Source organism: Megascapheus bottae, chromosome 12 (genome assembly GCF_031878675.1).
Source record: "Megascapheus bottae isolate mThoBot1 chromosome 12, mThoBot2.hap1, whole genome shotgun sequence".
Classification (NCBI taxonomy): domain Eukaryota; kingdom Metazoa; phylum Chordata; class Mammalia; order Rodentia; family Geomyidae; genus Megascapheus; species Megascapheus bottae.
The window spans coordinates 13,833,260-13,859,980 of record NC_143520.1 but is presented as its reverse complement, the minus strand read 5'-3'; the positions used below and the strand labels follow the sequence as shown (position 1 = coordinate 13,859,980).

The 26,721-nt window shown below is 39.2% G+C and overlaps 1 protein-coding gene across 4 annotated transcripts in view; it reads right to left on the bottom strand.

The window, feature by feature from the left end:
• The window catches only part of Stk39 (serine/threonine kinase 39), a 262,474-nt gene that overhangs the window by 125,477 nt on the left and 110,276 nt on the right, over window positions 1–26,721 (bottom strand). For all 4 annotated transcript variants that reach the window (XM_090342707.1, XM_090342706.1, XM_090342705.1 and 1 more), the window contains exons 9-10: window positions 25,774–25,822; window positions 25,605–25,670 (exon numbers count right to left, since the gene is read on the bottom strand). In XM_090342707.1, the coding sequence (XP_090198833.1) occupies window positions 25,605–25,670; window positions 25,774–25,822 (115 nt within the window). The remainder of the gene's footprint in view (window positions 1–25,604; window positions 25,671–25,773; window positions 25,823–26,721) is intronic.

Sequence of the window (26,721 nt, the reverse complement as noted above, 5' to 3'; positions counted from 1 at the left end):
GCAGCCTTGCCTCTGAATTGCTACCCTGTGCTTCCATCATACAATAGCTTTTCCAGTACATTTCAGACTCCCTCTATCTAAAATGGGTTTCCTTGTCTTCTAGAGAACTCACATCTATGCATCTATGCTACATAGGAAAACTGAAGCACCATGTCTTCCACAAACCCCTAGTCTACCACATCTTTATATTCCCATACTCCTAGCATGTCTGGCACCATTTCATCATAGCTTTTGTCCTCATGTTCAGTTCCCCCACACACACCCTTAGTCCTTGGGGCCATAGCACTTTTATTTTTCCAATCTCAAATCCTTACTGTCATTTTCCATTCTTCTCTTGAGCCACTCAGGAAACATGCCTGGGTCTTATTTCTATAGCTTTAGGTTAGTCCCTGATACAAAATATTGGGAAAAAATTCAAATACTGGTGGGCACTGGTGGCTCATGGCTGCAATCCTAACTATTCAAGGGGCTGAGATATGAGAGGATTGTGATTCAAAGGCAGCTTTGGCAGAAAAGTCCAGGAAACTCATCTGCAATTAACCACCAGGAATTGTCACTGTAGTGATAAAGTGATATAGCACTAACTAGCCTTGAGCAAAAAAGTTTAGAGACAGTACTCAGACTGAGTTCAAGGCCCCAAATTTTCCCTCTCTCTCTTTCTCTCTCTCTCTCTTTCCCTCTCTCTCTCCCTCTCTTTCCCCCCCACATGTATGTATGTATGTATGTATGTATGTATGTATGTATGTATGTATGTATATGAAACAAATATACCAATTCTCTTGCCAAAGCACTACCCTCTAAAATCTTCAATGACTCAGACTCTAGCTCACTTATCTTCCAAACCTTCTCTTCTGCACATTGAGCTTTTGGATAAACACAGAGGTCTCTATAACTTTGACAAATTACCTATTTGAACTTGCTCTTTGTCTCTCTTCCCTCACTAACAGACTATCCAGCTTCTTGCTTTCAAAACTGAGCCAAATCCAATGTCCTTTGGTAAGCCCTCATTTTCCTTCACCTCTCCACAGCACTCAAAAGTGCTGACAACATCTACCTCCTGGGCTCCTGTGACAACACTTTCTTCCTTCCCTCCCATGACTTTCTGCATCTTCCCTAACCCCTAAGGATTCTCCCAAGACTTGTCTATTCTCTCTGTAATGTCCTCCATGGCAAACTTATTGATCACGTGGTTTCTATAACCACTTCCACAGAGAAGTTTTCTAAATCTAGCCCTCATTTGATGAATCTCCTGAACTATAAACTTAGTCCATCTGCTTGTTGGAGACCTTCAAATGAAAATCCTACTGGACCTTCAAAGTCAAAAGCATGCTCATGAACTCCTGAGCTTCCCTTCAAACCCCACCAGTTTATTGCAAGCAACTGATATTGTCCTGTCTCCACAGTCTCCAATCGGTCTTTCCCCCTACTATTTTTTCTTTTGTTCTGTTTTTGTTTTCCTCAGCATCTGATGGTCTACAAGTCCTTTGACTTGTAACACATTGGTGTCACTTATTCAACCTTCCCTACACCTCTGCCACAGGCTTCATTCAGACCTGTATTCCTTCATGCCCAGATGTGTGTTATAGTATCTGCCCGCTTGTATCTCCTCCTTCACACTGGCCCCTGTTGCCCACGTTTGTAATCCAATCTCTGTAGTTGCTTCCACATCATGGACTCTCCAATTTAGGGTACTTTGTTCCAGGCCCACATTTGATATTCTAACGTTCTTCACACTTTGTACCAAGGTGTAACAAGGTTGTCACCTCACTTGTTACTAATTCTCTGATTTGTACTGAATTGCACTCTAGAAAATAATAATAATAATAAAAAAAACTGTGTCCTCCTCTTCAAAACCTCAAAAGAATAAAACATTGAGGGATACATCCAAACATACAGAATTTAAAACCTGCTTCAGATGTATTTATTACAAATATGTAGCATAATGTCACTACTCTGGTAAATCTGACATCATAAATGAGTGATGATGACAGTAGACCACTTTTTTGTCTAAGTTCTGTATGCAAAAAGAAAAATGTGGCATTATAATGAGATCTAAAGTATTACCGATCTAATGTCTAAGTTTAAGATAAACTTCCTTATGAGATGTTTTGCACATTCATAATTTGAATTACACCCTTATAAATAGATTGAGTCAATGAAGCATAGGGAAGAAATGAAAAATAATAAAACCTTACAACAGGTGTAACTATAAACAAAGAAGAAAGAAATAAGCTACTGATTTAATAGTCTATAAATTTTTCCAAACACATACTCAACCCATACAACTCCTAGGAATCCTTGTCATAAACCTAGTTTCCTAACACCATGCAGTTAACTGACATGTGTCAACAAGTAAACCATCCTCATCAATACTATGAAACCATTAAGGACACAAACCAGAAACCACTCCTTGGAAAATGCCTAAGTTCTACTGCCAAAGGCCTGGCTGACTGTTCTTTAGTCACATAATTCTTGCATACTACTTGTGACAAAAATTTTTAAATACATTTTCTGAAAATTCATACAGGTCACTGCAAGCACTTGGATGTTCATTTTACCTTTCCATCAAGTCCTACACAGTTTGAGTCTCTTTATAGAAGATGAAGATGATGTTGAGTGGATGAAAAAAATGTGGCATGTATATACCTACACACACACATACACACACACACACACACACACACACACACATACACACACATTCCTACATGCACCCTCAACAGAGTACTACTCAGCCATAAACAATAAAATTAGGTTGTTTGCAGCCTAAGATTGACTGGGACTCATTACATTAAGAAAATAAGATAGGCTTGGAAAGACAGACATTTTCTGTTCTTTCTCCTATGCAGAATTGAAGGAACAACAGAAGAATGACACATGTACAAAACTGGAGACGGTTGGGGAGGGAAAACAGCTGGAGGTGAGGGAAGAAAGGATAGAGTGATGGGAGTAAATGATTTCTAAATACTTTTTGTGTGTGTGTGTATTTTTTATATTTTTTATTGTAATTAATAAAAGGGTTACATGATATTTATTTCTAAATACTTTATACACATATGAAAATAGTATAATTAAAATTGTTTGAAAAAAGGAGGGGAGATAATAAAAGGGTTACTCTGCTTAATGTACATTATACGCTATATGAACATATCACAATGAAATCACTTTGTACAGTAATATTTATTAATAAAAAAGAAAAGTAATGCAGCAATTGCATTTTCCAGAATAGAAGACTTTGTTTTCTAGTGGTGTTGGGGATTCAGCTCAGAGTCTTCTATATGCCAGGAAAGTGTTCTATCACTGTCCTACTTCCCTAGGCCAGATTTAGTTTTCCAGTGCCACTGTTCTAGAAACTGCAAGCAAGAACCACTTGATTGGAGTCAGTCATGCCACAGAACCAAAGGAGACAATAAATAAAAAGGCTACTGCTGATCTGAGCAACTAAATATTGGGGGTGGGGGTGAGGAGTGTGATTTTACAGCAACAGCCACTAAGAAAAACAGCTTGAACAGAAACATAGGACATCAGAGTACATCTCAACATCTAGAGTAAAGTCACAAATGAGAGTGTACATAGGAGTTTCAACTTAAAGAATCAATCCTTCCTAAGTTTTTTTAAAAAGAGTCCTACTTTTATGTTCTAAAAATCCAGTACTAAATCCTCAATTTTTTTCTAAAAAAGAAACTAGTGTGGAAATCTATATTATTCCTGAAATATAATTTTCAGGAATCTTCTATTTCAACAATGTAGTAGTCTCCACCATACCATCTTGTAAGTCACTAGGCTTTATATAATGTAAGTTTAGAAACATGCTTTTCAGGATAATTTGACTGCTTTCATGCAGTAAAATTAATGTTTTTCAGGATAATTTGACTATTTGTATGTTTGTTCCCTTCCCCGCTTTCTCTCTCCTTTCTTCTCTCCCTCCCTCCATCTCTCTGTCTACTGCTCAGCTTTCTGCCTCCTTTTTGTGGAGCTAAGAATTAAACCCAGGGGTTCATTATACATGCTAGGCACAGACTCTGACACTTGCCTTAGTGCAGTAGGAGTGACACTCCCAGTTCCACAGTTTGTGTGTTTCTTAATATCAATACATAGAAAGCAATTATAGGGGCCAGGAATTTGGCCTAGTGGTTAAAGTGCTTGCCTAGCATGCATAAAGACCTGGGTTCGATTCCTCGGTACCACATACATAGAAAAAAGCCGGAAGTGGTGCTGAGGCTCAAGTGGTAGAGCTCTAGCCTTGAGAAAGTCCAAGGACAGTGCTCAAGCCCTGAGCCGAAGCTCAGGACTGGCAAAAAAAAAAGAAAGCAATTATAATTTAAATTATATATATATATATTCTTGATTTCAATCGATTGTGTAAATTGATACTCACTTCTATTATTTTTTCACATAGTGAAATTTGGAAATGTTCAAATGCCTAAGAAACCATTTTTAATGCCATAAGAAAAACTACACCAAATTTAACTTCATAACAGTACAAACTTCCCAATGGCAAAACCTGAAGAGACAGGAATTTCTACTGTTTTGGACTGTCCAGCCTATTTCCAGCAGAGAAATGTGAAAGTAAGATGGCTAGAGACAATCTCTATGTAGAAAAAGAACAAGAGCAAATTGCCTATGTAATTCTTAGATGGACTAATCAGTCTCTGAAAAGTCGATACCAGACAAGGCCATGGATCAATTTTTCAGTTTTTTCTGGCTAATTGAAATTTTTGCTGACTATTTCAAGGTTTACATTGCATCCATATCTAGAAAAACTAAAAAATCATTACAATAGGAAAGGTTAAAATCAAAGAAAGACAACTGGAGTCAAAACTATTGAGAACCATATTAGAAGTGGTCCCATACCTGCCAGGTGGGGTAAGGGGTTCCCAGGAAAAGTAGCTGATTCGGGCATTGAGGAAATAGGGTTTGAGTTTAGGCAAAGGTAGCCACAAGATCTAGATAAAACAGTTTCCTCCTCCTCCTTCTTCTTCTTCTTCTTCTTCTTCTTCTTCTTCTTCTTCTTCTTCTTCTTCTTCTTCTTCTTCTCCTCCTCCTCCTCCTCCTCCTCCTCCTCTTCTTCCTCCTCGTCCTCCTCCTACTCCTTCTCCTTCCCCTTCTCCTTCCTCTTCCCCTTCCCCTTCCCCTTCCTCGTCCTCCTCTTCCTCCTCCTCCTCCTCCTCCTCCTCTTCTCCTTCTCCTTCTTCTCCTTCTCCGTCTTCTCCTTCTCCTTCTCCTTCTCCTTCTTCTTCTGTCAGTATTGGGCATTGTCCCTGAGCCTCATTATGCTCAAGGCTAGTGCTCTACCACTTGGGCCACATTGCCACTTCTGGCTTTTTCTGAGTAGTTTATTGGAGATAAGAGTCTAATGGACTAAATGGAAAAACCTCCCATGCTCCTGGATTGGAAGACAATCTTGCCAAGGGATATCTACAAATTCAACGCAATACCCATCAACATCCCAATGGTATTCTTTAAAGAAATAGAAGAGGCAATCCAAAATTTCATATGGAATAATAAAAGACCCTGTATAGCAAAAACACTTCTTAGCAGAAAGAATAGCAAAGGAGGAATTTCAATTCCAAACTTTAGACTCTATTACAGAGCTATAATTATCAAAACAGCTTGGTACTGGCACAAGAACAGGCCTGAAGACCAATGGAATAGAACTGAGGACCCAGATATTAAACCACAGACCTATGGCCACCTAATCTTTCACAAGGGAGCAAAAAAAAAAATAGAATGGAAAAAAGACAGCCTCTTCAACAAGTTGTGCTGGCAGAACTGGTTAAGCACCTGCACAAAACTAAAGTTGGATCCTTTTTTGTCACCCTGAACTAGAATTAACTCCAAATGGATCAAAGACCTGGAGGTAAAAGCTGACACATTGAAAACTTTATAAGAAGGAATAGGAGATACACTAGGCCTCCTTGGCACTGGTCAAAACTTTCTTAATAAGGACCAAGAATCACAGCAAATAAGACAAAGGCTGGATAAGTGGGATTGCATTAAACTGCAGAGCTTTTGTATGGCCAAGGATATAGCTAGTAAATTAATTAGGAAGCCCACAGAATGGGAGAAGATCTTCACCAACCAAGCAACGGACAAAGGCCTCATATCTAAAATATATCAACAGCTCAAAAAATTGAATCACTCCAAAAATAATCCCCAAAGTAACAACCATTCCATTAAAAAATGGGCCAAAGACTTAAAGAGAGTCTTCTCTGAAGAAGAAACAAAAATGGCCTATAGACACATGAAGAAATGCTCCACATCTCTGGTCATAAAAGAAATGCAAATCAAAACAACTCTAAGATTCCACCTCACTCCAGTTAGAATGGCCAGGATCAGGAAAACGAATAACAACAGATGCTGGAGGGGATGTGGCCAGGAGGGATCCCTACCTCACTGTTGGTGGGAGTGCAAACTCATTCAACCACTATGGAAAGCAGTATGGCAGTGCCTCAAAAGGCTAAACATAGAACTCCCCTATGACCCAGCAATTCCACTACTTGGCATTTACCCAATCATCCAGAAACTAGGGCATACTAAATCCACTAGCACAACAATGTTCATTGCAACATATTCACCATAGCAAAAATATGGAACCAACCTAGATGTCCCTCAGTTGATGAGTGATCAACAAGTTGTGGTATTTGTACACAATGGAATTCTATGCTGCTGTCAGAAAAAATGACATTGCCCCATTTGTTAGGAAATGGAAAGTCTTAGAAAAAAATCATATTAAGTGAAGTAAGCCAGACTCAAAGGCAATTAGGCTCAATGGTTTCCCTCATTTGTCATAATCAGTAGAAACCTTGGGCTCTACTAGCAGAGATCTGCAATAGAGCAAAACCTTGATACATAAGGCCATATAGTATGAAGCTAATTGAAAAGACCTCCAGGATATTGAAACAAAAGCCATATAATGAATGATTGTTGTCCTTAATGTACTATGTTATCTCTCATCTCCTTTGCTGTCCCTTGGGTATCTCATATTGTTACAGTATCTCACCTTGTTATCTGATATATTGGATTTATTTGTATTTGGTTATTTGAAATTGGACAGGGAAGGGGGGAAAACCAAGACGGGGTGGGGGGTGAGGAGGGGAGGGTAATGGGGACCAAGACATGTGAAAGGGTATCAATATATGTGAATTAATGCACCTTCTATGTGGCAAATATCATGTAACCCTTTTATTAATTACAATAAAAAACAAATTAAAAAAAGTCTAATGGACTTTTCTGCCTGGGCTGGCTTGGAAATGTGATCATCAGATCTCAGACTCCTGAATAACTAAGATTATAGGCATGGGCCACCTCTAAGTCTGTATTTACTGAATACTTATTTAGCATATGTATTACATAATACTAAAATCTTGGCCCTCTAACTTTACTGAGTTATGATTGTTCTACTACACATTGCACAACTACTTAAAGTTTGTAAGCCATCAAAATCATGAGTATTTTTTTTCTAATGGTACAGCCATCATCACAGTCAAGTTGAGGAAAACTGTATTACCTGAAAAAGAAAAACCCTGGCCAACAGTAGATATTCCCAGTTTCCCTTGGCCTTCTGCCTAGGTAACCACTGATCTACTTTCTGTCTGTTTGTCTGTCTGCTTAAATCAAATCCTTTCTATAAATGAATCCATACAACATATGGTCCTCTTTCAATTCATTAGCTTCTGACAAGTGAGGTTTCCACCCCCACACCCGCTCGCTGCCCCCATTTTGGTCTACCATAAATAATACTGCTATAAACATTAATGCACAAATTTTTGTGGAAAAAAAACCCTCATTTTTCTTCAGAGTATACTTGGGAGTCAAATTTCTTGATTATATGTTAACCTTATGAAAATATTCCAAACTGCTTTCTAAAACTGCTATACCATTCCATATGTGAACCAGCATTGACAAGGGTGGTTGAATTTTCTCTGTATTTTTGACAACATTTGCTATTGTCTGCCATTATTATTATTATTATTATTATTATTATTATTATTATTATTGCTATGCTGGTAGTAGGAAAGACTATCTGTGATTTTTGCGTTTCTCTCCCTGGCACTGTCTTATTTAATCCTAAGAACAATGTTAGGAGGAGAGAACAATCCTTGTTCCTATTGTGAATTGAAGGAGCGAAGTAGCTAACTCAAGGTCAAATTTGTCAGTGTACTCTGCTCCTTCCGGATGACAGTAAAGTGCAGTCTCTCCCAGTCTTACAAGGGCTGCACAGACTAGCACCTTGAGATCCTATTAGATAAAAATTCTGGGTCCATAAGTTTGTACTATTTAAAAATTCTGCTCAAGTAAGTTTTCTTTATGGTTACTACATCAGAAATAGTTGAACTTCTTCCAAGTAGGAGGTTAGAACTCTAATGATAACAATGTTAAGCCTCAATACTTAACATATATGCTCAGGGACAAATCTTTTGTCCTTGAATGAAAGTACATAGGACCAAATATTGTGGATGAGCCAGACAAACACATCCACATTCAACTGTTCTGGAGCACCTGTAATGACAAGTTCACATTTCATGAGCATTAGGTAAACTAGCCTGATTTCTGGTTTCCTATTTGTTTTCCTATCCTTTCTGTTCCTTTATCTTGTTTTCCTTGTCTGTCAGGTAACTTTTATCTTGTTACACTGTATCTTTGGAATCCACGTCAAATCTTTTCTGAAATAAAATTGAAATCATATAAGAATAAACACACCAAAATGGTTTAAAGCTTCAAAATAGCCCGACAGCTGCAGGCCCTTTCATTAGTCTATGTATTTTTCCTAAGCAAACTCTTCTACAAGAAATGGAAAATATTTGTCATCTCTGTACTTTGGCAGAAGGTAAAATGCTTTTAAAGTTTTCTAAATTAGACAAGTGTTTCAAAACATTTACAAAAAGGGAAGGTGGGCAGTTAGTGCCCAGAAAGATATAGGGAGAAAAGCAATGGATCTCTTGAACACTCAGGTCTACGTCCGAAGGCTATTCCTCCTGGAGTATCTCTTTAAGACTTTTGTTTCTTATATTTATATGCAAAGTTCCACACTGGTTTTTGATGACCGAGAAGTGCTACTAAAAGACTTCAGTAATGATCTGAATTTCACACCCTCCTATAGAAGGTTCTCAGCATTAGTGAATTTTCTGTTCTTTATGAATACTTAAATTCTTTCATTTCTATGACTTATGCATGATGAAAAAGGTGCTAGTACAAAATATAGGACACTGTAACCCACCAATGTCAATCAGTGCCACACGAATATCCCTAGAGACTAGTATTCTAGAGAAGTTTTATGTATCTGGAACCTTTGTAGAGTTTTCAATCATGAGCATATTTTAGAATTTTTTAACCCAAATAACAAATTCTCCTCAAATGATTGTTCTTGCCTCTCTCTCCCTCTCTCCCTCTCTCCCTCTCTCCCTCTCTCCCTCTCTCTCTCCTCTCTCCTCTCTCCTCTCTCCTCCCTCTCTCTCCCTCTCTCTCTCTCTCTCTCTCTCTCTCTCTCTCTCTCTCTCTCTCTCTCTCTCTCTCTCTCTCTCTCTCTCTCTCTCTCTCTCCCTCCCTCCCTCCCTCCCTCCCTCCCTCCCTCCCTCCCTCCCTCTCTCTCTCTCTCTCTCTCTCTCTCTCTCTCTCTCTCTCTCTCTCTCTCTCTCTCTCTTTCTATGGTACTGAGGAATCAAACTTGGGTCTTCGAGCATGCGAGGCAAACACTCTTACCACTAGGCCAAACTCCCAGCCCTGTTCTTCTTCTCTTTTTTAATTGTGCAAAGCTTTATCCTGGAGTCACAGAAAGTGAAGTCAGAAAAGACAACCTTGAAAAAGAAAATGAATGACTTCAGGTACTGTTGGATTGAAGAGTAAAGTGAGTATAGGATACTCAGGGCATCAATGTCCAGAACAGAGAAGTGACAGGAGCTGGGTACGTGGATGCTTAAAAGGTCACACTGATGGATGAATGTGACTTGTGAAGCTACAGAATCAAACTGAAGGAAGTAATATTTTCAGAAAATAGGTGCAATAATGGAAATCTTTATTTCATTTTTCTTTGCCAGTCCTAGGCTGTGAACTCAGGACCTGAGCACTGGCCTTGGGCTTTCTCAAGGCTACCACTTGAACCACAGCACCACATCTGACTTTTTCTATATATGTGGTACCAAGGAGTCGAATTTGGGTCTTCATGTGTGCTAGGCAAGCATTCTACCACTCGGCCAAACTCCTGGCCTATATTTCACTTTCTAGGGCCACTAATTAGGATTTGGGTTTAGGTAAAGTTTAGCCTTTTCATTGACGATTACTAGAGATGAATTTCTGGAAACCATGCCATTTTATTAGATAATTTGACAAACAACTAATGTGTTTAACTTTTGATCTTGCCTGTCCAGTCGATTGATTACATGTAAAATGACACTTATATAATATAAATGAAGCAATGTTCCCAATTTCAAAAGTTTGCAAATATCAAGTATTTAAAAATAGATTACTGATTAAATTATATCTTACAATAGAACATGCATCAATCTAAAGAAAGTGAGGGTACTGAGTACAGAGGCAGAAAGAAATTCAGGAAAAATAGCACAGACCTGCATGATAGTTACCTTTCAGGCTAAAATAATAAAACTAAGAGCATGCTTATATACGAACAAACAATAAGTAACAGAAATCTCACAAAGATGACCTCATCAATAGTAAGTAAGTTGAATTTTCTTCATTAGAGCATTAATAATTGTGCAAAATTTTTAGCTCATTCCAGAACTTCACATGCTCTGTTTTCCTCCCACCAAACATTCACTAGGAACAACAAAAGCCTGTAACGTCTCAGGAACAAAATAACTAAATGATTCTGCAGACTGGGAGCCAGCTCTAGACCATACAGAATAAAACTGAAGTCATTCTACAAAGAAAAAAGTCAACGGCTCAGACACAGTCTGCAATGCACACTGCCTACTCTTTCAATGGACCCACCTTACAATGTCCTCACCAGATGATGTTATCTACCTGGCACAGAGATAAAAGGTCTTGAAAAAGAAAACTTACAAGCCAATTTCAAATCCAAGCTCCTGCTGACAATATAACAACAAGCCCTGGAATTAGTTTTAAGTTTTACACAGGCAAATATCATTTTGTAGAAATGCTTACAACCTCAGGAAACATCAATTTTGTCTTTTGAACAGGTTGCATGAACATTTAATTGAGATGCTTAAAGCCAAGGTTTTGGGACTATTAACCAAAAGGGTAAGACCTTGTGTGAGAAATGACTCCAATTCTAAGAGAAATAAAATTGGCTTTGTCCCATTGCAGAGCTATATTTATTTCAGAACCTCACTGTAGCACTGAAATTCGAGATAAGAATTCTTTCTTCCTTTAAAGAAGGGTGGGTGTTTCACTTAAGGCAGTCCTGCTTTGCAATCTAATGCCTCTCCCAAAATACATATCAAGATTTTAATATATTTTTAAACTAATCATCCTGTTTGGAAGTGGGCTGTATGTTTTTCAAATACTGGCTTTGCACTCAGACTGGCTCTATGAAAATCCTCACTATAACTCCCAGATATGAAGCCCTGGATAAATGGCACTCCACTCATGTATCTCAGATTCGTCAACTGAAACACAGAGATATAACAGAACAGTATATGTGCTACAATATTTGACCTAGTTTTAAAGCTTAATAACAATAATCTAACAATGTGTGTTACTGTTGTAATACCTCTTCTACCAAAAATGCATATATTATGTCAAAAATTAAAAATTAGATTATATCCCACCTTAAGTTACATGTGGGCTAAAATTTATAATGTAATCTAGAATTACATAGAACACATGATAATATAAAACTCAAAGCAGAGGAAATCATTTTGCTGACTGGCTATTTTTTTTGCCAGTCCCAGGGCTTGAACTCAGAGCCTGGGCACCTCAAGCTTTCTCAAGGCTAGCATTCTACCACTTGAACCACAGCACCACTTGTGGCTTTTTCTGTGTATGTGGTACTGAGGAATCAACCCAGTGCTTTGTGCGTGCTAGGCAAGCACTTGACTAGTAGTTCACACTTCTGGCCCCTGACCTGCCATTTCATTGCCAGTCCTGGGCTCGAGCTTAGGGCCTGAGCACTGTCCTTGGACTTTCTCAGGCCTACAACTCTACCACATTAGCCTTAGCACCACTTCTGGCTTTTTTCTATGCATGTGGTACCGAGGAATTGAACCCAGGTCTTCATGCATGCTAGGCAAGCACTCTACCACTAGGCTGACCTGCTATTTTATAACAGAGTAGTCACTTGGGGATTAGTGGCTGCTTTCTATTGCATAACTGAATTTTTCAAAATCACCCTCAGCTGACTAATTTTATCATTCATATCTATTTAGCATTTAATGATAGCACTTATAAAATACTTCCTGCTTTTGAAATAATTGCTAATTAACTTTGTATGTTAATAAACTGAAGTCAGAGATGGAGATTTTTATCCTTAGTTCTTATTTTAAAATACGGTAATTTTTTCTTTTTTCTGATTCGAATCTCTGTATGGCTAACTTCACCACATGATGAATGGAGCCTGTTAAAACCCTTAGCTCTTGAATTTTGAAAAAGTTCTTCCTAACATGGCTTGCTGTAGGGAATGGTTTTTGAAAGGTTTAGAAAACCTGTAGCTTCCAGGAAATATGTCTGACCACACTTATCACATTCCTACTTGAAAGACCATATCAGTCTTTGTGGGGCAGGGCCTCTGGCAGGAGGTAAGCGTGAACGATGCGCACACAGTACACAAGCTGGGAGGACAAGCTTGAGCAGGTCTCTCATCTATTATTGCTCAGATTAGGAATTACATAGTTCCAGCACCCCAGACTTGTGAGCCTCCCCTGGCCAATCACCTAGCAGGGAGTTGATGTAAGGCACTTGAGACGGGTACTGATTGGTCCCTGGGGGGAGTGCAGGGAGCATGGACAGCTCATGGCTGGCAAGCTAGGCAGATGTGCCTGTGGGTCATGTCTCTATGAGCAGGAAGTGAGCTTCTACCACCCCTCTAGCTGACTCAGCCACATCTGACCAGCTCTACCCGCAAGTCTTCAGTGACCTTAGGATAGACATGATTTCTCCATGGTATTAGTGCAAGGCAAGCACTATTTCTGTTTGTCAGCCTCCATAAAATACTTACACAGAAAATGCACTCAAACATTCCTTATCAATGAATTGCCATCAAATGAAGTCTGAACTCACCACTTGATCTTCAAAATAGTTTTCGCAAATATGAAGCTTCATTTAATGTTGTAACATATAGACTGCCCCCAAGTAATAGCAGGCCTTTCCTATGACTCACAGATACATTGAATAGTAATAAGAAAATGCTTGTGAAAATAACTTCCCCTCAAGCACATCACTGTTATTTACTCATATTCTGTGCCTTAGTAATCTACTGACTGGGAAGAGCTACTATACTCTGGTTCATAATCACTACATCCTATGACCACACACAGTAGAAAATGTTTCTATTGCCCTACTTGTGGAAACAGCCTGAGAATTACTCTTTCACGGTGATTCCTGTGCTGGCACCAACATCACCATTGTAGATGAATCCAATTTGATGACTGTCAATGTGTGAAGACAAACTATTTCCAAACCAAAGGAATTTTAAACCTTCTCTGCCTAATTATAACACAACTGTTTTTCCGGCCCCAATAAAATCCTACCTCCTACAAAATATACTTGCCAACTGAAATTACCCATGAGAAGCCTGTACTTCCTAAAACATTCTGAAACCACTGAACCTCATTTACAACTGAGTCAAGAACAGCTTGTGAGTCTTGGTACAGTGACTGTGTCTCCCACTTTTGCAAGATGACATTTTCCTGTTCTCTCACTATCTTCAAGAAACAAAAGATTTGGGCTCTGTCAGAAACAAGGAATCTCTATCACACTTGCTAACCTTCTGAACACACCAGTATGCGTATTTAAAGTTATATCACATGCATGACATTTCAGTTGCCCTATCAGTTTTGAAGTGCCTCTGCTCACAGCACTATTTCCTTGACCTCTATGAGATATAGGAGGTACTACACATCAGGTTACAAGGAAAAGATACATGATTCACAAAAGCTGTGTTAGGCTCTCTTAACTGAGTGAACCATTCAACATTCCCTCAGTGATATGGGCACTCTTACATGCATGAAAGAGTAAACAGGTAAACAAAGAAAACAAACAAACAAGCTTTGCAGATGTTAATCAACTTCTGCATTGCTGAGCCTTCATTCAGCAGAGGTACAATAACTGGAATCTAGAAGATTGAAATTCATTCATCCTTATATCTCTCATCTAGCTTCAGCTTAAGCAGTACCGGGATTGAACACAGGCCCTCACTCTTGTCAGGGGGCACTCTCCCACTTGAGTCATGACACCAGTCCCTTTTTGCATTGGTTGTTTTCAAAATAGGTTCTCACTTATGCACAAGTCTTCCTCAACTGGAATCATTTCTCTTGTCTTTCTCTTGCCTCTCTAAGGATGATAGGCACATACCACCATAGCCAACCACTGAATGAGATGAAGTCTCCAGAAGTTTTATATCCAGGCTGACAGGCTGACCTCAAACTGTGATTACATTATCTTCACCTCCCGAGTTGCCAGGACAATAAACTTAAGCCACCACACTCAGCAGTATTTTAAAATAATTCTTTTAAAGCACCCACATTGTGCCATGAGTCAAAAAAATAGGAATCCTTGTATTAGATACCACTTAAAAAATCCACAGTGTTCAAGCTGGGCACCAGTGGATGGTGCCTACTGTACTAATACTTAGGAGACTAAGATCTGAGGATTAGGGTTCAAAGCCAGACTGTGCAGAAAAGTCCATGACATTTACCTGCAATTAATCTCCAAAATACCTGAAATGGACTATGGCTCAAGTAGTAAACACACACACACACACACACACACACACACACACACACACAGTCCACGCATATAAAAAGTCCACTGTATAAGCTACCCCATATCCATGGAACTCACTCTCTTCTCTCAGCTCAATCTTCAGTCTTCCGAACTAGCTGAACAGTTCTGAGACTACAGGTAGAGTATTCCCCATTAAGTTCTGCAGATCCTTTAATTCCCATATGCTTTGCAGTTTATCTATCTCTGCACATCCAAACATCTCAAAACCTTCCATACTGATTTGGCCCAAACAGGAACTCTGCACCATTCTTTCTCCTACTCAGTCCTAGGAATGCCAAAGGTTGCTTCATCCATCTTGCCTGCTCAACGTGTATGCTGTCAAACACCTTTGAAACTTCATGCACATGATGAAAATGCCTATATTAACAATGTCAGTATTATCAAGGCATATGGTAATAGATATGCCAACCTTAATAATGAATACAAGTTCTATTAACAGTTTCTATTAATAGAAGTCAAGGTTTAAGGGGATATTGCAGTTCTGGTAGGAACAGATAAAGGGGGGAACACAGCCAACAAATCAGGCAAATTTAGTAATAACTACATAATCACAAACAAGACTATCAAACTTTCTGTATAGTGAACTCAACAACGTGGCCTTCTTCCAGTGCAAGAGTCAGAATACAAAAGGTCTTGTCTCAATCACCTTCAAATCACCATCAGGTAGCCAGCCTACTTAAAAGCCTGAGTCTAGCCTATATCAGTCATCTTTCTGTTACTCTAACAAATGCCAAGATAATCAGCTCATACAGAAAAAAGGGCTCTTTTAGCTCATGGCTTCAGAGATTTCAGGCCATGGTTAATTTGGTCCGTTGCCTTTGGAATTATGTCAATGCAGCACATCATAACTCATAGTATATGGAGTGGTAAGGCTCTTCACTTTGTGGCAGTCAGGAAAAGAAATAAAGTCAAAGACAGAGAAAATTGTTCCAGAGCACACCACTATAACCTAAAGACCTCCACAAAACCCCATGATTGCTTCACAATCATGCTACCTTAAGGGCCTTTAAGAGGTATTTCAAACCCAAATGATATCATTGTCACCTCCCAGACCTGCTGAATGTGACTGATAAGAGGCATTGGTATCTGCCCAGTACATTTCAGAACAGAGCACTGAATATAATACATCAGGATGAAGTACATGAGAAAAACAAAAGTAAACTCAGAGAAATCCCATTAACACAGAAACTGCTTTACATAGATTTGTAGCTGAAAACTAAACTTTGTCCTAACCAATAAATTCACTTTATCTATTAACAATATACTAAGGAAACTTTCTAATAATACCTTAAAATTCATCAGTAAATGAAGATATTAGAACTCCTACAATTAAAGTAGAAGTAAATAACAGTGTTCTAAATAATTTTGAGTAGTTCACAATCCTTAAGAAAACAAATCTATTGGCAGAAGAGCAGAAGAGCAAGACGGAAGCTTTACTCAAAAAGCAAGGGTTATTATGCTGTGCAGACAGAGGAAGAAAAAAAAAAACAAAGGGCAGGGTGACATTCACTAACCTTATACATTAATTTCCTTAAGAAAATAAAAGGCAAACCACATGTGGCATTTAAATACTTCCTTAGGCTCATTTGTATAATACAAGATTCTCTCCTTACAAAATGTTTCCTGGCTCACAATGCAGGGAAGGAGGGGAAGGGGGGAGGGGGGAGGGAGGGAGAGAAAGAGAGAGAGAGAGAGAAACAGAGAGAGAGAGAGAGAGAGAGAGAGAGAGAGAGAGAGAGAGAGAGAGAGACAGAGACAGAGACAGAGACAGAGAGACAGAGAGACAGAGAGAAAGAGAGAGAGAACAGAAGATCACTACTTTAGGAATTCTATTTTATGATCTAGGTGTTGCATAAGCACTTGCTAAAAAACTGACAGTGTAATTCTTCAAAACCCTACAAGTAAGGGAGTTAAGAAACCTCAGAGTAGCTGGGTGACCTGTCTAGGTTCAAAGCCAGCCAAGAGGATGCAATCTTGAGTTATAAATAATAACAACAACAAACATGCTGGGCAATGATTTAGCAAAAAGAGGGGAAAACAAGTTACAAATGGTGAAGATCACAGTAGATAGGAATCAGGATACTGGTGTGTAACCAAGTGAGATAAAATGAGACAGTGTCACCTCACAATGTGGATGCTGGTTGTGTGTGGCACCCAGGGCAGCACAAATGATCCACATGAAACCTCCAGAATGACACTAGAAATGCAGGAGCCATGGAGGAGGAGCTGGACTGTTACATCCAGACTGCCAGCTGCTTCACCATGTGTCTCTTCTAGACAGTAAGGGTAACAGGGACAATCAGCACCTGTCCTCGTCCAAGGACAGTCTAAAGAACACCACCTCTGGCTGCCTGTAGCTCCTTCCTAATGCCCATAGATCCCTAGGGGCTCAGGACCTCAAGACGGGCCCTATCATCAGTCAGCTTTGGTGTGTGATGAATTCTAATCTTTCCTAGAGGTACTCTAATTCCTCAAGTTGCAAAATTGCCTAAAAAAAAATCTGGCAATTCTCTGGAGAAAAGGGACTACAACTTCAGACACCCTTTCAGATTTGGGTCTTTTGATCTTCATATTTCTTAGCTTTACTACTTCTTAGTTAACTTATATAGAGGCTCACTATTTGTGCGCATCTTCAAGAAAAAAGTACATAAATCAGACACTTAAGTGAATCTGTCAGAGGTAAGTCAAAGGGAAGTATGAAAGACAAAAAGTCTTTTATCAAGACAAATTGAACTGGTTTGATTTTTTTTGCCAGTCCTGGGGCTTGAACTCAGAGCCTGGGCACTGTCCTTGGGCTTTCCTCAAGGCTAGAACTCCACCATTTGTGCCAGAGTACCACTTCCAGTTTTTTCTGTGTATGTGGTACACAGGAATGAAAGCCAGGGCTTCATGCAAGCTAGGCAAGCACTCTATCACTAGGCCACACTCCTGGCCCATTTAATTTGTTTAAAATATACTGAACTTCAAAGCTCTAAAATGTTATTTAAAAATCACAGATTTGATTCTTTAATGTAGTTCGAAATGTCTATTAAAGCAATCACAGGTGATTAAACCAAAACAATCAGAGCCCCTTGTCGATGGGATTTTGTTGAATGTGTACTTTCCCTGTGACTGGCCACCAGCTGAGAACAGAGGACAAGGCACCTTTGGTTCCATTCTACTAATGGTGACTCCTTCATGTCCTCACTTCACTCCAAAGTGCCATTATTCCCCTGTCTTTCTCCTTCCCGCTTCTAAAATGTCGCACTCATTTAAAAGATTTACAGGACCATGATATAAAACTTTAAATTACTTCTCCTAAAGAAGAGATAAGTAGTAAGTGAGCTAAAATTAGACAGCACTAAAATTAATTTAAATCCAGTTTTGGAATACCTTAATAATTAAACATGGCTCCAGGTAATAGGAAAACAGGATATGCATTCTGGTGCCAGAAGAATCTGGCAACAGGCAACAAATTCTGCCAAAAAATACACAGTGTGCTAATTCATCTTGACTAGGCCTCATAATGCGATGCTTCTACTTTAGGAGAAAGTAGCAGAGGTGAATCACGCTAACCAGCTTGCCCAGGACTATCATAAAAGTTAGCCATATAGAATGACTTCCAATCAACTACATCCTGAGCCTTAGATGTGAAACTCCAGAATAGGCCACCAATTACAGGACTTTGGACTCTTTTAAGACTCAAGGTAGGGCAAAGGGTGTAGCTCAGTGGCAGATCTTCTCACGTTCTAAAGCCCTCAGACTCACAACAACAACAAAACAAAACAACACACACACACACACACACACACACACTCATGCATGCGCACACACAGAATTCAAAATTACATGTAGACTTTCATTATATCTCTTTTCTTTTCACAGCAGTGCCCACAAGGATAACATCAAGTCTCCATTTTGTTTTCCAAGCTTTAAAGGCCATTTCTAATTAACTAAGTGGTACTATGCCTGGAATAACAAGACCATCCTATTCCCACAGAGTTCATAGGCCACTTCGATAGGTGAAGAAGTAAACTAACAAATGACACAGAAGGAACTATGAGGAGTGGAGAGAAAGATAGGAAAGCCTCACACATGTGCTGTCAAGATAGGATGGATGAAAGTCCACAAACAGGCCTTGGAAACAGAGAGACCAATATAGATGCCTTGATGAAAGACTTAATGGGAGATTTCTAACATACTGATAAAAAAAAAAAGCAGAATCAGAAATTCTATGAAAGGTTTTCAAAAGGTGCACTGGTGGCTGGCAGAGCTGAAATCAGAACACATAATCGCTGAGAGCCTTGTGTGGTCCCTGCACTCCAGCTTACCTGGGCCTCATCCCACTACACAGCAGGAGCAGTCACCGGATCCCATCATATACAAGAATTCATTGGAGGTTTGCAACCAAGAAGAGTCATCTACCATATAAGGTTTGACAAGATGAAAATGCAATATACTGTCTATATTTGTATCGTATGTTTGCTTGTTCATTTTCTGTAACTCCAGCCTAGTTCCTTTCCATCCCTAGATGCTTATCTACTTTCAGAAGAAATGGTACATTGGGATCTGAGGTTGCTGGGAGACACACAAAGGGCAGTCAGAACCTGGTGGTTACCAAGGATGCACAGAGTGCTAGTCCAACTTCTCATCACCATGACAAAACACCCGGCAGAAACAACCCGGCAGAAGCATCATCTTGGATCACACTGTTGACGGTCTCCTGCCATCCTGGCAGGTTAGTGAAGACAGTCACTTCAGGGAAGCTAAGAAACGGGGGGAGAGAGAGGGGGGAGGAAGGGAGGGAGGGAGGGAGAGAGAGAGAGAGAGAGAGAGAGAGAGAGAGAGAGAGAGAGAGAGAGAGAGAGAGAGAGAGAGAGAGAGAGAGAGAGAGAAACACTTCCACTACCTTTGTCTCCTTTGACACCATCCCAAACAATGGGATGGTGATAATGCCCATCAGGACAGGTCTTCTTTTCATGAATCCTCTCTGGAAACCCACACAGATACACCTGGAGGAGTCCTTTACTAATCTAGGCGCTTCTCCACCCAAGCAAGTGAGCAATCAACATTAACTGTCCTACCCAAGGACTGAAGCAAGGACAAATGGTGAGAAGAAAGAGCAGTATGAGGACTCTTCTAAGAACATGTATGCAGATAAAGTTCAGACAAATTTGCTCATGTACACAAGAGCTTAGAAAAAGTCAGCACACCACTCAGGCAAAAAAAAAAAGTGAAGATCACAGTGCATCTAAATAGGCAGACCCCAAACATGAGACTGGATGAAAATTAAACCACTGACCCCTGCCATAATACTTCCAATAACAGAACAATTAGCTCTCTACAAAGCTGTTCAAAGAGACAAGCATTTTTTTTTTTTACTTTACTGAGACTTATACTCAGGGCTTCATGATTACTCAGCTTGCTTGCTCACAGGTGATGCTCTACCACAGAATCACAACTTCCAACCAGCTATTTGTCGATTAATTAGAGATGGGCTTTGTCTGCCCAGGCTGGCTTCAAACCTTAGTCCTTCAGAATTCAGCCACATGAGTAATTAGGATTACAGATGTGAGTCACCAGAGCTGATTAAAAAATAGCATTTCTTACAGAATCTCTCAACATGTCTCCACAACAGATCTCCAAAATCTTTTACAGATTTCAGCGTCTTTAAAAATACCTCAATCTAAAAATACAGAAAAAATGTAGAACATAGGAACCAGAAAGAAACACACATCTTCTAACTGGATATTTTTAGCTACCAACTAGTAAGGGAACACTAGTCAGAACATGGGTTTTTTTATTTGTTTTGTTTTTAACAATTCACTGACGGCACAGAAATTAGTTCTTTATGATGCTTTCTCTCCTTATCCTTTCCTCTGCTACCACATTGGTAAATTCACCCCCAGTATAACCAACAGTAGCCACAGTGCAAAGAAATCTGTAGCAGTGATGATTTTTTTTATATTTTTATTGTAATTAATAAAAGGGTTACATGATATTTGCCAGATAGAAGGTGCATTAATTCACATACATTGATACCCTTTCACATGTCTTGGTCCCCATTGCCCTCCCCCCCACCCCTCATCTTGTTTTCCCCCCTTCCCTATCCAATTTCAAATAACCAAATACAAATATATCCGATATATCATATTGTTAGCAGTGAAGATTTTTAATAGACAAATAGGCAATTCCTGTGAAGTCTAAAACAAACTATTCTGATGGCGCCACCTTGTGACCAAAAGCTCTGCTCTGCCAAAGAAATGCTATATTCTAAACTGACTAACACATTGAAGAGGGTAGAATTGAGGAAAGGATAGATGAATGAAGACTAGAAAAGAGAGTGAGAACAGAGTTTAAAATTAAATGCACCTCCTATAGATTTTTTAAAAAGTGAGGGAAGGGGTGGGTTGGGAGGAATGGGTGAGACTTCTGTAAACAGGTGACACTGATCAAGACACATTATATTCATAAATTGCTGTGTTGAACAGCAACTCCTTTCCACAACTACTTAAAGATAATAAAAGTATTTTTAAAGCATACATTTAAGGCTTACACTCTAGGAACACCTATCCCAGTTACAGTCCCAGTTAAACCCATAAATTTAATCTCCCTGACCCTCTGTCTCCAGCAATAAAACAAGAAAAACAAAACAAAACAAAACAAAAAACCACCCTCAACCACTGCTGCTGTCCTTGCTATGTGTGTCTGGGCTCCTCAGTAAGGTGGATGGCCAACACACATGGCTGTTACTAAACAAGAGGCTGGGAAGAGGACCCCAGCTATAAGAAGACTGGGCCCCTGGTCCTGCCGGAAACTTCAGGGGTTTTCTATACTAGATAGTAAGGTGTGGTAGTTGTTGTACATAGTTGGTTTATTCCTCCTTCAGTTATAAAACTTTTGGACTCTCTTCTATGTCTCTTTACCTACTTCTAAGGGGGACCACAGACATCAAAGGCTTTCTAAAAATCACCTGCCACACAAATTAAATAAATTTGCCAATACTCAAACTGCATTAATGTGACCACCACTACCAGAAGTCCTCCAATCCTATCTTCAAAACTGAGACTTCTAATTTTGACTGAATTATGTAAAATAAATTAAAAGTGTAAGATACTGACATTGTAAACGAAAGTGTTAATATTTCAAATTACTTAAAACAACACAGTTCAAATCCCTTGACCAATAAAATAACACCCAAACTGACAAAGGGTTGTAACTAGTTCAGCAGCCTAAAACATCTCTAGTCTCTTTAATATAAATCCAATAACTTCCAAAAGTGATAGCATTTACTTAGTTTAAGTAAAATTCCTTGCTGCCCTCTACTGGCATAGTTGGAGAAATTAAAGCCTATCTGCTAAAGCATTAGAAATTTTATTTCCCGGCTTATTTCACTTAGTATTTTTTTTCCAGGTCTTTCCATTTCCTTTCAAATGGGGCGATGTCATTCTTTCTGATGGCAACATAGAATTCCATTGTGTATAAGTACCACATCTTCTTGATCCACATCTTGATTCCTCTACTAAGTGAAGTAAGCCAGCCCAAAGAAACATAGGCTCCATGGTTTCCCTCATTTGTAACGAACATCTAGGACTCTCCTAACAGAGGATCATAATAGCTCAAAAGCTATGTACATATGGTCATATAGGATGAGACTAGACAACATGAACTCTAGAATATGGAATTAAAAGGTTTATCTTTGGATTGTTGTTCTTAATATACTATGTGAAGTTATGTCTTTTTGCTTTTTTCCTCCTTAGGATTAATCTCATGCAGTTACTGTTTCTGACTTCGTTACCTGGCATATTGTATGTGTGTTTATTTGTTTATTTGAAATAGGAAAGGGAAAGAGGAAAATAAGATAATTGGGAGGGGGTGAGGGGAGGTAAAGGGGGCCAAAAACATGAGAAGGGGTGTCAAGGTTCAAGAAGTAATGTATCCATTACCTGATGAATGTAACTGTAACCCCTCTATACTTTATCCCAACAATAAAATGCAATTTAAAAAAAGAAATTTTTTGGTTTCTTGATCAGGTACAACCTTCCACATCTTATAAATTAACTCCAGCAGTACAGGAGGAGAAAGTTTTACAGAAACTCAAGAGATCTTCCCTGCTTCAACAAGTAAAAGGATAAAGTCACTGGTGGTAAAGTTGAGCAGGTTCTTCACCTTCTCACACTGTCACCTGCCAAGCTATACTAATAACATCTGCCCTCTTCTTTCTCAACAAACAAGAAAACAGATATTGGGGCTTGGAAAGTTGTTCATGTGGTATACCAATGTCTACCACGCAGAGGGCCCTAGGTTCAATCTGTAATACTGAAAAGAAATATTTAGTATGACAACTGCAAAGGAAGAAAGCTTTTCCTACACTAAAGAAGAATTGGTTCCTGTAGAGGAATGGACAAATTACACAAAAATTTTATTAAAACTGAAGAACTAAGCATCAGTGGGATAACAATGTTAATGTCATGCTTTTGTTCACTGTACTATTGTTATGCATAAGACTCTTTGTAGGGCAAATACATATTAAATGCAATTAGAATTAAAAGGTACTTTCTACAACTTACACTAAAATATCTCACATGAAAGAGAGAATGGAGTCTGAAATTACTTTAAAATAAAAACTGAACTCCCTAGCCAGATGCCAGGGCCTCCCACTTGTAATCCTAGCTAATCACGAGATGAGATATGAGAATCATGGTTTGAAACCAACCCAGGCAGAAAACCCCTGTGAGATTCTTACCTCCAATTTACCCCTCAAAAACCTGAAAGTGGCACTGTGGCTCAAGTGGTGGCCTTGAGCAAACATAGCTCAAGGCCCTGAACTCACAACTGACAAAACAAAATTCAATAACGCATAGAACAAGTTATTAATTAGGGTAACATACTAAGTAAATATTTCTACCTCCTGATTTCTAAGCACACATTACGGCCAACAGCCTTGGGTCCTTAAAATATGGGAAATACTGAGACCCCAAAATAATGTCTTATTCTTCCTAATTCACCCCAGTCAGATGAGATTCTTTTTTAACTTTTTTGTTGTATAGTTAAAGTTTGTTGTTGTTGTTGTTTTTAAAGGGCAGGTAGCTTGTGGATTGGATGCTTGTGGCTCATGCATATAATTCTGTAATCATAGATACTCAGGAGATTGAGATCTGAGTACTTCAGTTGGAAAGCAGTCTCATCCCACCCCCCCCTCAAAAAAATTCTAAAAGATTCTTACATCCAATTAACCAGTGAGAAGTCAGAACTGGAGATAAAGGTAGATCACCAGTCTATGAGTAAAAAAAGCTGACAGCAAAATGCCCTGGGTTCAAATGTGAGTGCCAGCATTACAAAGAAAAGCAAGCAAATTTCCTACAGCAATTCTACTTCTCATAAAGACATAGACAACCACACTAAGAACTGTGCGTTCCATTTCCTCACATCATCCCTTCTCCATCCAGCATGTTCCTCGGTGAGCGGCTGGCATCTCAACATTTCTGTAGCTATCCATCCCTTGCCCTCCATTCTTCTGCATGTAGGTTTTAGGAGATAGTAGAAATGTGAGTATGAGTGTGAATGTTTTAACTCAGGGTTTTTATCACCTCAGCCAGATATGAGGATTAAGTGCAGTTAAGAAGATGCATGCAACCCTACACATAAGAATTCAGTTTTGGGCCAGGTGTTTAGCGTAGTGGTAGAGTGCTTGCCTAGCATGCACGAAGACCTGGGTTCGATTCCTTGGTACCACACACTTGGAAAAAGCCAGAAGTGGTGCTGAGACTCAAGTGGTAGAGCTCTAGCCTTGAGAAAAATCCAAGGACAATGCTCAGGCCCTGAGCTTAAGCCCAGGACTGGCAAAAAAAAAAAAAAAAAAAAAAAAAAAAGAATTCAGTTTTAACAGAATGACTGAGATTCCCTTCCCCCATCCAGCCAACCTAGTAAAGGTTGAAGCATCATGCAGTTAAGCATTATAACTCCCCGAAAATGGCAGGAGAGGCTCCCAGAGAGCAACATGGAAGACAGTAATTGTGTGTGTGTGTGTGTGTGTGTGTGTGTGTGTGTGTGAAGCCTTTCTTTCTCGTGAACAAGGAAGTTGAATAGACACTCTGTTCTCTAGGATTGTCATTAGCATATTCTCCCTTAGTATAGACAGAGCCTCCCGGGGTCCACAAATGTCAAATGAGATCTCTCATTACCCTTCCCTATTTCTATTTCACAGACAGAAAATTTAAGGCCAAGGAAAATCAAGATGCCTCCTAAAAACTCTGTCGGCAAAGGGATCCTGAACAGACCAATATGTTCTACAGAAAGAAAGTAAATGTCAAACTGTTTAAAACTAGGGCTTGAAGGTGTGGCTGAAATGCAAGAGCATCTTCTTACTGTTCCCACCCTATTATTGCCCCCTAGTGCTGTGGAAGAGAACAGGACACTGCAAAATCCAAAGGAAAGATACTAAAGCCATTTAACCTCTCCAGTATTTAATTTGTCACAAAACCCTTCCTCTCTGATCTTTCAATAAAGTTGGCAGAAAACTGCAATCACTGAGTTCCGCATTGTTTTCTCACTCAACACACTGAGGTAACCCAAATGTGAATGAAATTATTGAAGAAATTACAAATGCAAACCCCTCTGAACAGCTTATCCTTGGTATATAAGAACTATCTTCCTGTTTTTCCTATGGGGTTACATTTTGTCTGGGTGGGCCAGGTGTTGCTTACCTTCTTGGCTCTTTGGGCTATGTCTGGTGTTCTTGTAAGCAGCTTCTCAATCAAGTATTCTCTGTTCTGCAAAACAAATGATCCAAACAGTTTAACACCAAATAAGATACATGTAAATTCGTAGTGATTTCAAAATAGCAGATTTACTTGTTTTTTTTAAGCATGTTACCTTGGCTTTCTGGAAGAATTTGCATTTTAAAAGTTCTGCTGCTGTGGGCCTGAAAGATCAATAATAAGTTAAAGTTGAAACAATGATCACTTAATAAACACACTGCCTTGATGATATAACTTAACTTTAGGCTCAATGGTTTCCCTCATTTGTCATAATCAGTAGAAACCTTGGGCTCTCCTAGCAGAGATTTGCAATAGAGCAAAAACTTGACACAAAAGGCCATATAGTAGGACGCTAAATGAAAGGATCTCTAGGATATAGAAACATAAGCCATATAATGAATGATTGTTGTTCTTAAGGTACTATGTTATCTCTCATCTCTTTTGCTGTCCCTTGGTTATCTCATATTGTTACAGTATCTCACTTTGTTACCTGATATATCGGATATATTTGTATTTGGTTATTTGAAATTGGATAGGGAATGGGGGAAAACTACATGAGGGGTGGGGGTGGGGGGAGGGAAATGGGGACCAAGGCATGTGAAAGGGTATCAATGTATGGGAATTAATGCATCATCTATCTGGCAAATATCATGTAACCCTTCTATTAATTACAATAAAAAATATATGAAAAAAAGAATATTTCTGGAAGATGGCACATGATAGAACAGTGCCAATATTGCAGTCCTTTCATAACACCTCTACTACAAAAACATGAGCTTCTGTAAGTTAAATGCTTGCAGCATGATCAATTTTCCATCCTTCAGTCTTACACCTCACTAAGTGAATTCAGTATTTCTAGAAGATGGGAGACTGGCCTTTCTACAAGCTAAATTTCAGTACTCACTAAGAAACCATATAGGCTAGAATATGACTGTCAGAGTAACTATAACCCACTGTGCTGTGGGATTCCCCAAGGGCCCACAGATTCCCCTATCTAACTCTACCTGTTTGGCGTGTAATGCAAGATGTGTTAATATTCCACTGCCACATAGTTCTGGAAATG